Below are 15101 nucleotides of genomic sequence, written 5' to 3' on the forward strand. Positions count from 1 at the left end.
CTACTGGGAATCTATCCAACGCACCTGAAATCAACAATCCAAAGAGGCTTATGCACCCCTATGTTCATTGCAGCATTATTCACCATAGCCAAGAAGTGGAAGCAACCTAAGTGTCCCTCGACTGACGATTGGATTAAGAAAATGTGGTATATATATACAATGGAATACTACTCAGCCATAAAAAAAGACAAAATCGTCCCATTTGCAACAACATGGATGGGCCTGGAGCGTATTATGTTAAGTGAAATAAGCCAGAAAGAGAAAGACAAACACTGTATGATCTCACTCATATGTGGAATATAAACCAACACATGGACAGAGAAAACTGGACTGTGGTTACCCGGGAAGTGGGGGTGGGGGGTGGGCACAAGGGGTGAAGGGAGTCATATATGGGGTGATGGACAAACAAAAATGTACAACCCAAAATTTCACAATGTTAGAAACCATTAAAATATCAATAAAAATAAAAAAAAAAATAAAAAATAAAATAAAAAAATAAAATCCTATTACATTCCTATGACAATGAATCAGGGTGAGGCTTTTCCTATCAGTCTTCAATATTTGAGTCACAGAACATGATTAAATATCTAATGAAGAAACATAAGAGCTGCACTGAGTCCGAATATAAGGTTCTTTTTTATTACTATTTATTTTCATCAGATTTTGCTTCTAAAATACTCACCTCAATGGAACTGGCTATATTCAAACATTCCTCCATTCCAGGAATATCCAACTGAATAATTCGAAAATCTTTACATTTTATGATGATGGTACCCAGTGGTCCCACAAATCTGTAAAAAATTACAAATTATGTTTAGGAACATATATATTCCTAACTCTAAGTATATGATTATTTCATTGAAAAGAGAATGTAGTTGTAAACACCATCTATCTTCAACTTTCTTCTCCCCAATTAGTCTAATTAAGGAAGAGTCAAGCCTGCATCATTGAAATGTAAGCCATAAATTATTTAAAATCTATGTATTTAAAATTTTTCAAATACATAAAGTAATTCATACTAGGCCAATTCACTTAATGGAGATTATTTGGGGCTTTACTTCAAAGAATAGTGAAAAAAGATCTGTAATGAATGTGTTCAGTGTTTGTGGAGGGATTTCTGAAGCACAGGAAAACAGTTCATTTCAGATCTACTTACGTCCAAGTTTGCAGCAGTTATTTTAAAGATAAGTATCTCTTTTTCAGTCTTTAAAAATTATTAACTTGCAATATCTATTCTAAATCAAGGAAAATTTCAGAGTAAATGCCATATCTTATCATAAATTTTGTATCAGTAAGTTTGATATAAATTTAATTTTACCTGAGCTAGGATTTTTATCCTCCATTTATTGTTATAGTCTGTACTTGATGATAGCTCTAGTTTTTCTTTTTCTTTGCCACTGATTGCCTCCAGTTCTTTTCCATTAATACTTCTGAGTATTCCCTAAACTAGGAATTCTTAGATTGATCAAAAGCTGATCATTTTACTTATACTTTGCCCCGTTTAGAAAGACAACTCCTACAGTACTTTTCCTGAGTTCCACCTCAACTGTAAGTACCCCCATGCCTCACATCTCTGCACTGTTAATCTGGAAAGCAAACCATATCAACATGGGTCAAATCCCAGTAAAGAAAATTCTACCAGACATCTACAGCTGACCAACACAGTGGAATACCTCTTATAAAATCTATTTTGAAAAATCATACTCTTGGCATTTCCACTTCTGGCAAAGGTGGAGAATAACAGGTCCAGAGACTCTTCCACCTGAAACAACCAAAATAACTGGGACAAAACATAAGGCAGGAATGTTTCAACACACTGGACACAAGGCAACAAAGAAGAGAGATCTTGGGAGATGGGAAACAAGGTGAGTCCTACAACTCCCCCAGTTTGCTGTCTTGAGATTTTCTGGGCTACACAGTGCAGGGAGAGGGAAACTGAGTGGGGCTAATAGTCTGAGGAGACCACCTGCACTAGAAAAGAAGGAAGGTCTCAAATTAGTGACTTCAGATTCCACTACACTAGAAAAAGAAGAGCAAGTTAAATCCAAAGCAGAAGAAATTAAAGAAGAAAGATCAAAGCACAAATCAATGAAATAGAAAAGATAAAACTACAGAGAAAAGCAATAAAAGCAAAAGTGATTGCTTGAAAAGATCAATAAAAGTGATAAACATCTAGCCAGACTAATCAGGAAAAAGAAAAAGAAAGTCACTTGCAATGTACCAATATCAGGAATGAGAGAGGTTACAATAATTACAGATTTTACAGACATTAAAGATAAAAAGAGGAGATTAGGAACAATTTTATGACAATAAATTCAACAAGGTAAATGATATGGACAAATTCCTCAGAAGACACAAACTATTAAAGATCATTCAAGAAGAAATAACCTGAATAATTCTGTATTTATTAAATAAACTAAAATTTTCATTAAAATCTTCCCCACAAAGAAAACTCCAGGCCTGGTTGGCTTCCCTGATGAATTCTATAAAACATTTAAGGAAAAAATACTAACAATTCAAAACAAACTATTCCAGAAAATTGAAGAAGAGGCAATTACTTCTCAACTCATTCCATGAGTCTAGCCTTACCCTAATACAAAAACCAGGCAGGGGCTGGCCCCGTGGCATAGTGGTTAAGTGCACACGCTCCGCTGCTGGCAGCCCGGGTTCGCATCCCAGGCACGCACCGATGTACCGCTTGTCAGGCCATGCTGTAGCAGCATCCCACATAAAGTGGAGGAAGACAGGCACAGATGTTAGCCCAGGGCCAGTCTTCCTTAGCAAAAAGAGGAGGATTGGCATGGATGTTAGCTCAAGGCTGATCTTCCTCACCAAAAAAAAAAACAGACAAAGACATTACAAGAAAAGAAAACTACAGGCCAGTATCCCTTATGAACAGAGATATAAAATTTCTAAACAAAATATTAGCAGATTAAATCCAACAATATATAAAAAGGCTAATATATCATGAGCAATTGGGGTTTATCCCAGGAATCCAAGGTTGATTTAACATTTGAAAATCAAAGTAATTTACCATATTGACAAACTAAAAAAGAAAAACTACATGATCATCTCAATAGATACAGAAAAAGCATTTGACAAAATCCAAGATTTATTCCTGACTTTAAAACAAAACAAAACAAAAAAACCCAACTCTTAGAAAACTATGAACAGAATGGAACTTTCTCAACTGATAAGAGCATTTACAAAAAACTCTACCACCAACAGCATACTTAATAGTGAAAGACCGAATGCTTTCTCACTAAGACCAGGAATAACACAAGGATGTTCACTCTCACCACTTCTATTCAACATTGTACTGACAGTTACAACCAGAGCAATAAGGCAAGAAAACAAATAAATGGCATACAGATTGAGATAGAAGAAATAAAACTGTCTTTAGTTACAGATGACATGATTTTCTATTTAGAGAAGCCAACCAAAACTATAAAAAAGCTATTAGAATTAATAAGTGAGTTTAGTAATGCTGCAAGGTCAATATACAAAAATCAATGGTATTTCTCATACTATTGCAATGATATTTAAAATACCAAGGATTTTGTTTTCATTCAGGTATGGTGAAGCCAACAGATGAGGAGATGACTGTCATTGAAAAGACGGGGTGTTACTCACAGTTCCCAAGAGGAGGGGGTGACACCATGCCATGCAGGGCCACGTGGGTAAGCATGAGGGTCAGTCAGAAGGCAGAAAGAACAAGACAAAAGCATGGGCCAGAGCCTTCATTGTGATGTTTCAAGGAGGGCAATGGGTAAGGCAGGGTAGGCAAGCTAAAGAAGCTTAGGATTGGATAGTTTGAATAATTTTGTTGGGCTTTGGGCTATACAGTGGTCCCTAGTTGTCCAGTACCTGACCCTGGGGTGATTTAGGGCAGAGGGATAGTGGCCCTGATTGCAGAAGCCTAATAAAAGGAGGCAGATAAAGGGTATGCACTCAGGATTGGTTGGTTTGCATATCAAAGGTATGCTTGCAGGCAAGTTATTTTCTATCTCTAGGAATTAGCTAACCGTGAAAGGGGCAGTCCCTCTCCAGGTCTGCAAGGTCCTAAGATGTCAATGTATCATAAAATAGAGACAGTAAAAAACATGATTAATACAAATAGGCAATTGGAAATTGAAATTAAAAATATTGCTTGTAATAGCATCAAAAAATATGAAACACATAGGGGAAAATCTGACAAAAGATGTAAAAGACCTATAAATGAAAACTATAACACATTGCTGAAGTTAAAGACCTAAATAAAATAAATGGAGAGCTATACTTTATTCATGGGTCAGAAGACTCAATATTAAGATATCAGAGGCCAATTCTCACCAAATTCATTTATCAATAGATTCAATACAATTCCAATCAAAATCAGAGGCCTTTTTTTAAGAAATTGACAAGCTGATTCTAAAATTCATATGGAAATGCAAATGACCTTAAATAGCCAAAACTTTGAATAAAAACAAAGTTCAATAGCTAACACTACATAATTTCAAGACTTGATATGAAGTTACTCTAATTAAGACTGTGGTAATAGCATCAAGATAAACAAATCAATGCAACAGAAAAGAGAGTCTAGAAATAGATCCACTTATACATGGACAAAAGCGCAAAGACAATTCATTGAAGAAAGGGCAGACTTTTCAAGAAATGGTCTGATATCTATACGTAAAAATTAAAAAAAAAAAAGAATTTGGATCTATACCATGAACCATATATAAAACCAACTCAAAATGGATCATATACATAAATGTAAAACCTAAAACTTCTAGACAAAAACATGAAAGAAAATCTTTCTGACATTGGGTAAGGCAAAGATTTCTCATATAAGATACCACAACCCCAATCTATAAAAGAACTGATAAATTGGACTTCTTCAAAATTTAAAATGTTTGCTCTTTGAAAGACACTGTTAAAGAGAATGAAAAGAAAACTCACAGACTGAGAGAAAATACTTGCAAATCTTATGTCCAATAAAGGACTTATATCTAGAATGTACTTTTTTTAAAAAAAGAAAAACTCTCAAGACTCAATAGGGGAAAGGATTCTGGGAAGACAGTGGAGTAGGAAGCACGAGGAATTTGTTCCTCCACCTACACAGCAATTGCACTGACAAAATCTGTTTGATGTAACTATTTTGGAACTCTGGAGTCTAGTAAAGGCTTGCAACTTCCAGGGGAAGACCTGGATGATAAATTGCAGTTAATTTTGGATAAATTCAGCTCCCAGCAAAACAGCAGCTACCCATCCCCATAGCCATGTGGCAGGCAGCTGTGCACATGTTCCTGGAGCAGCTGGCACACAGCTTGTGGAGCCAGGGTGGGCAAAAAGGACCCTGTCCTCCAAATATCAGGGATCAGTGCTCTGATCATGGATTGCTGCTTCTGATCACAGAGGTGCAGACAAAGGTGAACAGCTATTATTGTTGCACCTCCCCTCACTGCTGCAAGCCTCTCCTCGCCAAGTGACATCTAGGGATTTTAAAAGGCTAGCTCCATTCCCCCCCACGTCATTTTTCACTTTTCCTCTTTCAGGAGCCAAACATTAAACACTAGGACATTCAAAAACAACTGCATATTATGGGGAAAATTAGGAAGTGACTGCGCATGCCGAGGGAAAGGCTCAGAAAAGACCTAAGAAGACCTTAAGTTTACACCTCAAGCTGATCCTTGGCACAGGGTAAGCCTACAACAATCAAAACAACCAAAAATAATAATGAAAAAAATAACAAGAGACAGCAAACCCTGTGGAAGTGGGAGAATCTGATTTCCAGAGTTAGCACATTATTAGATTCAACTGTCCAGTGTTCAACAAAAAAAATCACAAGGCATAGAAATAAACAGGACAGTATGGCCCATTCAAAAGGAAAAAAATAAATCAACAGAAACTGTCCCTAAAAAAGACCTAATGACAGATATACTAGATAAAGACTTTAAAACAATGATCTTCAAGATGCTCAAAGAACCAAAAGAAGATGTGAAGAAAGTTAAGAACATGTGTGAACAAAACGAAAATATCAATAGAGATAAAAAACCTAAAAAAAAAAAAAAGAAATTCTGGAGCTGAAATGTACAAGAACTAAAATGAAAAGTTCACTAAAGGAACTCAAAGGCAGATCTGAGCAGACAGAAGAAACAATCAGCAAACTTGAAGATAGGACAATGAGTCTGAGGAACAGAAAGAAAAAAAACTGAAGAAAAGGGAACGGAACCTAAGAGACCTGTGGGATACCAACAAGCAGACCAACACATACATCGTGGGAGTCTCAGAAAAAGAAGAGAGAGCAAAAAGGGCAGAGGGAATATCTGAAGAAATAATGGCTGAAAATTTCCCAAATTTGATGAAAGACATGAATAGAAACATCCAAGAAGCTCAACGAACTCCAAGTAAGATGAACTCAAAGAGACCCACATTGAGACACATTATAATCAAACTTTCAAAAGACAAAGCGAGACTCTTGAAAGCAGCAAGAGAGAAGTGAATTGTCACATACAAGGGATCCACAATAAGATAATAAGCAGATTTCTCATCAGAAACTTTGAAGGCCAGAAGACAGTGGGCTGATATATTCAAAGAGCTAAAAGAAAAAAACTGTCAACTAAGAATCCAGCAAAACTATATCTGGCGAAACTGTCCTTCAAAAGTGAGGGAGAAGTTAAGGCATTCCTACATAAAGAAAAGCTGAGGGAGTTTGTGACCACCAGACCTACTCTGCAAGAAATGCTCAAGGGAGAAATGAAAGAACACTAGACAGCAACTCAAAGCTGTATGAAGAAGTAACTCAATAAAGGTAAATACATAGGCAATTATAAAAGCTAGTATTATTGTAACAATGGTCTGTAACTGCACTCTTTGTTTTCTACATGATTTAACAGACTAATACATTTAAAGAAAAAAAACAATTGTTAGTATAAAAGCTAATATTACTATATTACTGTAACTTTGGTTTTTAACTGAATTTTGTTTTCTACATAATTTAAGAGACTAATGCATTTACAAGAATTATTAGATTATGTTTTGGGGCACACGATGTATAAAGATGTAATTTTGTGACATTAACAATGGAAGGGGGGGATGGGGCTGTAAAGGAGCAGAGTTTTTGTATCTTATTGAAGTCAAGCTGGTATAAATTCAAATTAGAGTGTTATAACCTTAGGATGTTAAATGTAATCCCTGTGGCAAACACAAAGAAGATAGCTATAGAATATACACAAAGGAAAATGAGAAATGAATTTAAACGGGAAATGAGGGACAAAAAAGCTTTAAGGCATGTGGAAAACAAATAGCACAATGACAGAAGTAAGTCCTTCCTTACCAATAATTGCTTTAAATGTAAATGGATTAAACTCTTCAATCAAAAGACAGAGATTGGCAGAATGGATAAAAACACATTATCCAACTATATGCTGTCTTACAAGAGACTCACTTGAGATCCAAAGACACAAACAGGTTGAAAGCCAAAGGATAAAAAATACATTCCAGGCAAACAGTAACAAAAAGACAGCAGGGGAGGCTATACTAATCTCAGACAAAATAGACTATAAATCAAAAATGGCTACAAGAGATAAAAAAAGACATTATCTATTAATAAAAGGTTCAACACAGCAAGAAGATACAACAATTATAAACATTTACACACCTAATGACAGACAATCAAAATCTACAAAGTAAAAACTGACAGAATTGAAGGGAGAAATAGACAATTCTACAATAATAGTTGGAGACTTTAATACCTTGCTCACAATAACAGACAGATCAGACAGAAGGTAAGTAAGGAAATAGAGGACTTAACACAATAAACCAACTACATCTAACAGACATATACACGCTATCCAACAACAACAGAATATACATTCTTCTCAAGTGCACATGAGACATTTTCCAGGACAGACCATATGTTAGGCCACAAATCAAGTCTCAACAGATTTAAAAAGATAGATATTGGGGCTGGCCCGGTGGCATAGCAGTTATGTTCGCACGCTCCACTTTGGCAGCCTAGGGTTCGCAGGTTTGGATCCCGGGCACGGACCTATGCACAGCTCATCAAGCCATGCTGTGGCAGCATCCCATATACAAAATAGAGGAAGATGGGCACAGATGTTAAGCTCAGGGCTAATCTTCCTCAGCAAAAAGAGGAAGATTGGCAACAGATGTTAGCTCCAGGCCAATCTTCCTCATCAAAAAAAAAAAAGATAGGTATCATACAAAGTATCTTCTCTGACCACAATGGGATGAAATTAGAAATAAGTAACAAAAGGAAAACTGGAAAATTCACAAAATTGTGAAAAACAACACACTTTTAAACAACTAATGGATCAAAGAAGAAATCACACAGGAAATTAGAAAATACTTAGAGACAAATGAAAACACATGACAAAACTTATGGGATACAGCAAAAGCTGTGTATATTATATATACATATATATAAAACCACTTGATATATAATAAAATCAGTCAAGGATGGGTTGTTAGATGATAGTATTAGGAAAACTGGCTTGCTACATGGAGAAAAACAAAATTGGATTCTTATCACACTTGAAACAAAGGTAGAATCCAAACAAATTAAAGACCTAAAAATGAAGGGTAAAACTATAACCCTAACATGGAAGAAACTGTAGGAGAATATCCTAGTTATCTTGGGATAAGGAAGGACTTCTTAAGTAAGACTTAAAAAGCACAAACCATAAAGTAAAAATTTGATGAATTTTGCATTAAAATTAAGGACTTCTGCTCAACAAAGGGCACCAAAAAAGTTAACAAATGGGTGAGAGACTAGAAGACATTTGCAATGTCTAAGTGAAGAATTAATACCCAGAGAGTATACAAGGAACTGTGCAAATCAACATGAGAAAGACAACAAACCCAATTTTATTTTTTTAATTTTATTTATTTATTTTTCCCCTAAAGCCACAGTAGATAGTTGTATGTCATAGTTGCACACCCTTCTAGTTGCTGTATGTGGGACGCGGCCTCAGCATGGCCGGAGAAGCAGTGCGTCAGTGCGCGCCCAGGATCCGAACACGGGCCGCCAGCAGCGGAGCGCGTGCACTTAACCACTAAGCCATGGGGCCGGCCCAACAAACCCAATTTTAAAAAGTGGGCCAAGGAAACTCACAGGCAATTCACAGAAAGGAAAAAAATTTAAAACTGAATTGCTAAAAAGTGTATAAAGAGATACTTAAACTCACCAATAATTAGAGAAATACAAATTAAAACAAAGAGATACTATTTCACAATCATCAGACTGGCAAAAATTAGAAAGACAATAATACCAAATATTGGTAAGAAGGTGGTGGAAATATCTGCTTTCTGGCTTAATCCATCCTAGGCACAATCTCAGAGAAATACCTGTACAAGATTATAATGGGAGCCAAATGAGTATGTTTATCAGAGATGTTTGTGACAGCAGGGAGTTGGAAGTATGTAAAGGGTCAGATAAGTAAAATGTCGTAGACACTTAGGAATTCTATGCTGCAGTGAGAAGCAGTGCAACAGATGTACATTCAGCAAGATGAAGAGATCTTGAAAAAGAGTACTGAATTAAAATGTTGAGAAATAGAACAAGATCTACAACATAGTCCTACTCAGGTAAATTAAAGTCACACGACTGTGTGCACACACCCATACACAACAGTGACATATGCTTCATAGGGATATATCCAAGGACAAATAACAACATTTAACATAGCTGCCTGTAGGGACTGAGGATGAGGTGGAAAATGGGAGTGAAAATTAGGGCTGAAGAAGAAGAAAATAAAAAACCAAGAAAACCTTGTAAGGAATCAATCATGAAAATGATGAGTCATCAACTGAATAGGATCAACTCAACTTTATACCTCTAGAGTCCATCAAAAGAGAAAAAAACTATAATTACAAAACTTGTGTACAACCTTGTCTGCTGAAAGGATCAAATAAAATTACGTATGTAGTGTATTCTATAAGCTGGTAAAGCGTTATTCAAATATAAGTTACTACTAGATATGAGAGGGGTTGTCTTCCTCTTATGTGATAGAACTGAGATTCAGAGAGGTTCAGCAGCTTGCCCAAGAGCACTTATCTAATACGAGGCAGAACTGAAGGAGTCATCCTTAATACTGCTCTTCCTCTCACACCCCATTTACAATTCACCAGCAAGCACAGCAGCTCAACCTTCAAAATACATCCCAAATCTGACCGCTTCTGACCACACTACTACTGCTTCCACTCTAAGTCCCCACCACCTATTACCTGAGCTACTCAACAGTCTCCTAGCCCGGCCTGCTGCTTCCACTCTTGCCCCCCTACAATCCATTTTCTGCCGGCGGCCAGAATCATCTTCTAAAAAGTCTATCAGCTGCTACTTCCTTGCTTTCAACTCTCCAAGGGCTCCCCATGAAAACCATCACAACAGCATGTAAGGTCCTACAGGATCTGGCCCCTGTTTACCCCTCCAACCAGTTTCTGCCATCCTCCTAGCCTCTACTCCTTGCTCACTGGCCTCCAGCCACTGGAGTCTTGGTTCTTCCTGGTACATGCCAGATAAGTTCCTGTCTCAGGTCTTTGTATTCCCAGTTGCCTCTGGCTGGAATGCTCTTTCCTCCAGTATTCACACTGCTAGCTTCCTCCCTTCATTTGGATGTCATTCATTCAAATGTCACTTGTCTTCTCTGAAATTCTTTGTAAATACACTGCCTCCTGGCATTCTCTATCCTCTCATCTTCCTTTATTTTCCTTCCTGGCACTTATTACCTGACATTGTTATATATTTATTTGTTGATTAACTTGAATGTTCATCTCCCCCACTAATACATAAGCTCCTAGTCTGTCTTAGTCACCACTGCATCTGCAGAGCCAAGACAGTGCTCAGCACCTACAAGACACATGGAAGTAAATATTTCTTGAAAGCAACAATTAAACAAACTCTGATCTGACCACCTAGCTCATGCTCTTTCCATTACATCATGCTGCTTCCCAGGAAAAAGATAAACGTGTGCACAGTTTGTCATTTCCCCTCTAGCAGATTAAAAAGGTCTATGTCTGGGCCGTCCCGTGGCTTAGCGGTTAAGTGCGCGCGCTCCGCTACTGGCGGCCCGTGTTCGGATCCCGGGCGCGCACCGACGCACGGCTTCTCCGGCCATGCTGAGGCCGCGCCCCACATACAGCAACTAGAAGGGTGTGCAACTATGACATACAACTATCTACTGGGGCTTTGGGGGAAAAAAAGGAGGATTGGCAATAGATGTTAGCTCAGGGCTGGTCTTCCTCAGCAAAAAGAGGAGGATTAGCACAGATGTTAGCTCAGGGCTGGTCTTCCTCACACACAAAAAAAAAGGTCCATGTCTTATATACTTCTTTAAGCCCTACCAGGCCCACCATGTAGTAAATGCTAGGTAAATATGATGAAATGAAAGAGTGAAGAGCAACCACAAAAAAAGTTAAATAAGCAAGAGAGTTGATGGCATGGAGAAACTCTAATTTGTATTCTATGCCACCAATGACCATTCAGTGGTCAATTCTTTGTTTATTTCCAATGTGCCTATCCACCCAAGTCAGAGGAGTTTTGAAGGAAATAAAAATTAACCAAATGCAAGTCCTTGCTTCAAGGAGCTAACATACATGCAACTATCAAAATACAAATTTTAATATACACCTATGAAAGAGGTATAATTAAAGAGCTACAGGATTCCAAGGTGAGGGAAATTACTTCTGGTTGTGGGATTAACAGAAGAATGTGTGAAAGAGCTGGCAGTTGAAATGGTTAAACTGAATATTGATAGATGGGTAACAGTTGGATGGTAGCCTATCAACTCCTGAAAGACAAGAACTATATTTCATTCATCTTGGTGTCCTTAATGCCTCACAAAATGTCTGGACCATAACGACATTCAATAAATGTTTAACAAGCTTGGGAGGAGCAAGGCATTCCAGGCAGAAGGAAGCGTGTCGGTAAAATACAGACATGAGAGAATGCAGCATATGCATGAGCAAAATAAAGAGTGAGGACTGGCTAGTGAAAAGGGTTCATGAAAATGAATGGCAAGAACTAAGGTAGGAAACATAGCTTAGAGCCAAAACATGGCTTGCCATGAATGACAGACTAAGGGGTTTAAGACTTTATTATGCAGGCAAGGAGAGACCACTGAAAACTTTTACAAAGGAGAAGGTGACCTGAAGAAGACTGTAGTAGGAGCCCTCTGCTCGGAAAAATAAATCTATCACCACTTCACTCTTACTGTTTCAAATTCTACCATTGGAAATTTTTTTCTGTTAACACATAACCTCTCTAGGAATCTTCTTTATATTCAAATTCTCCTGAAAGATAATAGAAAAGCTGTTGTCATTCATTTATACTTTAGTATAAATTGGATAATCTATTTATCTTCTCCTGGCTAGACTAAGTACACAGAGCTATTGGGGAAATGGGAATTTTGACCGCAGATGGAAATATAACTTTTTGACTCTGAGACACTACCTTAGAAAGACAGAGTCTAGGGTGCATGGAAAAAAAGTTAATTAATTAATACCTTTGCTTAAGAGCCAACTCTGTTCTTTCCAAAAGCAGAACTGAGTAAAGATAAATACATAAAAGATATTATAATCTCCCATAGTGGGAACTACTAAACTGATGACCCAGAAAGTAAGAATTAGGAGAAATATGATAAACTGAAGAATTTTGAGGGGGGGGAAGGTTCTGTGGAATTTAGACACTACATCTGAGTTCTTTGAGTTTTCCTCAAAAGTGGCCAGTAAAGACTTTACCTAAATCACATTCAATCACAACTTCATGAACTGTGATAGACGATTAATATTCAAGGAATGTAATGGTGCAAGAAGAAATTTAAAAAGAAAACGTTAAAAATCCACACAAATGGTGTATGTACCAAAAATGAGAATCGCGAGGACAATAAACATGTGATAACCCTGGGAATTCCATCCAGACTTCATGGAAACCGGGTATCTCATTTGGATGGTTTTCTGCTTTCTAAAACTCAAATCCTCAACCCAGGCCACAGAGGGCTCGTTCTGCGGGCTGGCTGGGCGCTGGGTCCACCCGGGAACCCAGGCTCCCGCGGAAGAGAAGGTGGGACGGGACTCACCGCTTGTCGATGGCGTCGATGTTTGAATGGAGGAGCCACAGCTCCTCCGTGTTGTCCTGCCGGGAGGACAGGATCAGGTGGTGGCCAGTCAGACACAAGGTCCCCTCGACGGCGGGATAGAAAGGCCGGTGCAGCACCACATTGTCCACCCGTGGGGTCCTAATCAGCTCCGCAAACTCCATGTTCCCCAGCAGCCGGAGCCGGGGCACTGCCGGGTGGCGTGCGTGCTAGGCGGTTACACCGCCGCGGGGCTGAGGCGGAGAAGGACCCGGCGCTGGGCTGGCCGGAGGGGCGGGGAGGCCGGGCCCCGCCCCAGGCCGGAGTGGGCGCGGCGAGGCCTGTGGCCACGGTCACTGGCCGCGGGAAGCCCGCGCTGGGGCTGGGCCAGGCCGGGGCGTTTCCCCCGCAGCTCCCGCTCCCTCTAGGCCCGGGGCTCGGCCAGAGAGAACGCTCCGCCACAGGCCCAGCCGCAGCCGCCGTCTCCTGGGGACCCGGCCTCCGGCGGACAGGCCGAGGGGAGACGGAGGAGGCCGCTTTAGGGCCAGTTTCCAAGTCCGAGCCGCTAGGGACTCCTGACGGAAGGAGCTGCTCGCAGCCGGAGCCTAGAGCAACTCCGGGCGGAAGCGGCGGAGCTCGAAACCTGGAGGACGGGGAAGTCAGAGCCGGAAGTCGGTCCCCGCCTAGGTCCCATAAGAATGCTTCCGGAAACAGCGAGAATCGAAGATTTGTGTTCCTACCAGGAAAAAGTTCTTTCTGGCCTTCACGCCCACCGCTGCACCTCCACCCCCTCCAAATACTGTTCGTAAAAGGCCGGGGACGATGGGGTGACGAGAAGAGGTCGCTGACCTGCCTCCCTCCACTCGAGTAGTCATCCCTCCAAGGGCTCTCTTGAGGGTGGGGCTGCCGTAAATTGCAGCGATTTTCACCCATTCGCCGTGAAGAGATGGCAAGGGTGGGACCGAATCGGTGACTGACTCCAGAGAAGCCGCCAGGGGTAAGGGCGGGTCACGGGGCGGGCGCCGCGGACTCCCAGAGAGCGCCGCGCCGGGGTGCTGTGACCTTGACCCAGACGGAGGGGAACAGACACCCGTGAGAGGCACCTAGGTAGACGTACGTACAGTGCACAGAAGGGGAAGTGACTAATCCTGTCCTGGGAGGAAGCTCAAGCGACTTGCTAAAGCGCAGTTAGTCTGTAGCAAAGGCCGGACTTCCATCTAGATCTATGAAATCCAAGGCGTTGGGGCATTGGTCACCACCGCACAGCCTCCCCATGAAATACAACCCGACTGAACTACTCCCAGACACCTAGATTATGCCAGAAGTTTACTCAAATTAGTTTTCCTTGCTTGGTGCCGTTCTCCCCTTAAACTGTCATTTTCATTCTAAGATAGGGAATTAGGGGGGAAATATATAAGGGTTTGAGTCCCAGTCTGCTGTCACTTCATTAACCTTTGAAATCCTCACCATCTAGTACCTAAGAACAGCGAGTTGGCAAAAGTCTCACAGCAAAGACAAAATAAATTGCCTCAAATCTCATCATCACCCAACACATGTCCTTGCTTTTGTCCTTGCCCTTCCTAAAATGTTCTGGTCGTCTTCTCTTTTTTTGTTTTGAGGAAGATTGGCCCTGAGCCAACATCTGTTGCCAATCTTCCTCCTTGTTTTCCCTTCTTTCTCCCCAAAGCCCCGGTAGATACTTGTATGTCATAGTTGTACATGGTTCTGGTTGCTCTGTGTGGGATGCTGCCTAAGCGTGGCTTGATGAGCAGTGTGCAGGTCAGTGCCCAGGATGGGAACTGGGGGAACCCGGGGCTGATGAAGCGGGTCAGGAGGACTTAACAGCTACACCCCCATGCTGGCCCCAAATGTTCTCTTCTTAAAACAAAACGGTTTATAAGATTGTTACACCTGAGTCTCGTTTTATTTTATTTGTCTGCAAAAGAAAAACAGGAACCAACAGAGAAGCGAGAATGAGGGGAAATAACTTATAAAGCTATTTTTTTAATTGGAATTTTTGTTGTC

At 40.1% G+C, this 15101-nt stretch overlaps 1 protein-coding gene across 1 annotated transcript in view; it reads right to left on the reverse strand.

Annotated features, from left to right (window-relative positions):
- MTMR9 (myotubularin related protein 9) overlaps positions 1–13347 on the reverse strand; it is a 60635-nt gene extending 47288 nt beyond the window's left edge. Inside the window, exons 1-2 of the mRNA XM_058550405.1 lie at positions 13080–13347; positions 683–791 (exon numbers count right to left, since the gene is read on the reverse strand). Coding sequence (XP_058406388.1) covers positions 683–791; positions 13080–13261 — 291 coding nt within the window. The 5' untranslated portion in view covers positions 13262–13347. The remainder of the gene's footprint in view (positions 1–682; positions 792–13079) is intronic.
- Positions 13348–15101: the final 1754 nt, after the last annotated feature.

The sequence above is a fragment of the Diceros bicornis genome, chromosome 11, assembly GCF_020826845.1.
Source record: "Diceros bicornis minor isolate mBicDic1 chromosome 11, mDicBic1.mat.cur, whole genome shotgun sequence".
Classification (NCBI taxonomy): Eukaryota; Metazoa; Chordata; class Mammalia; order Perissodactyla; family Rhinocerotidae; genus Diceros; species Diceros bicornis.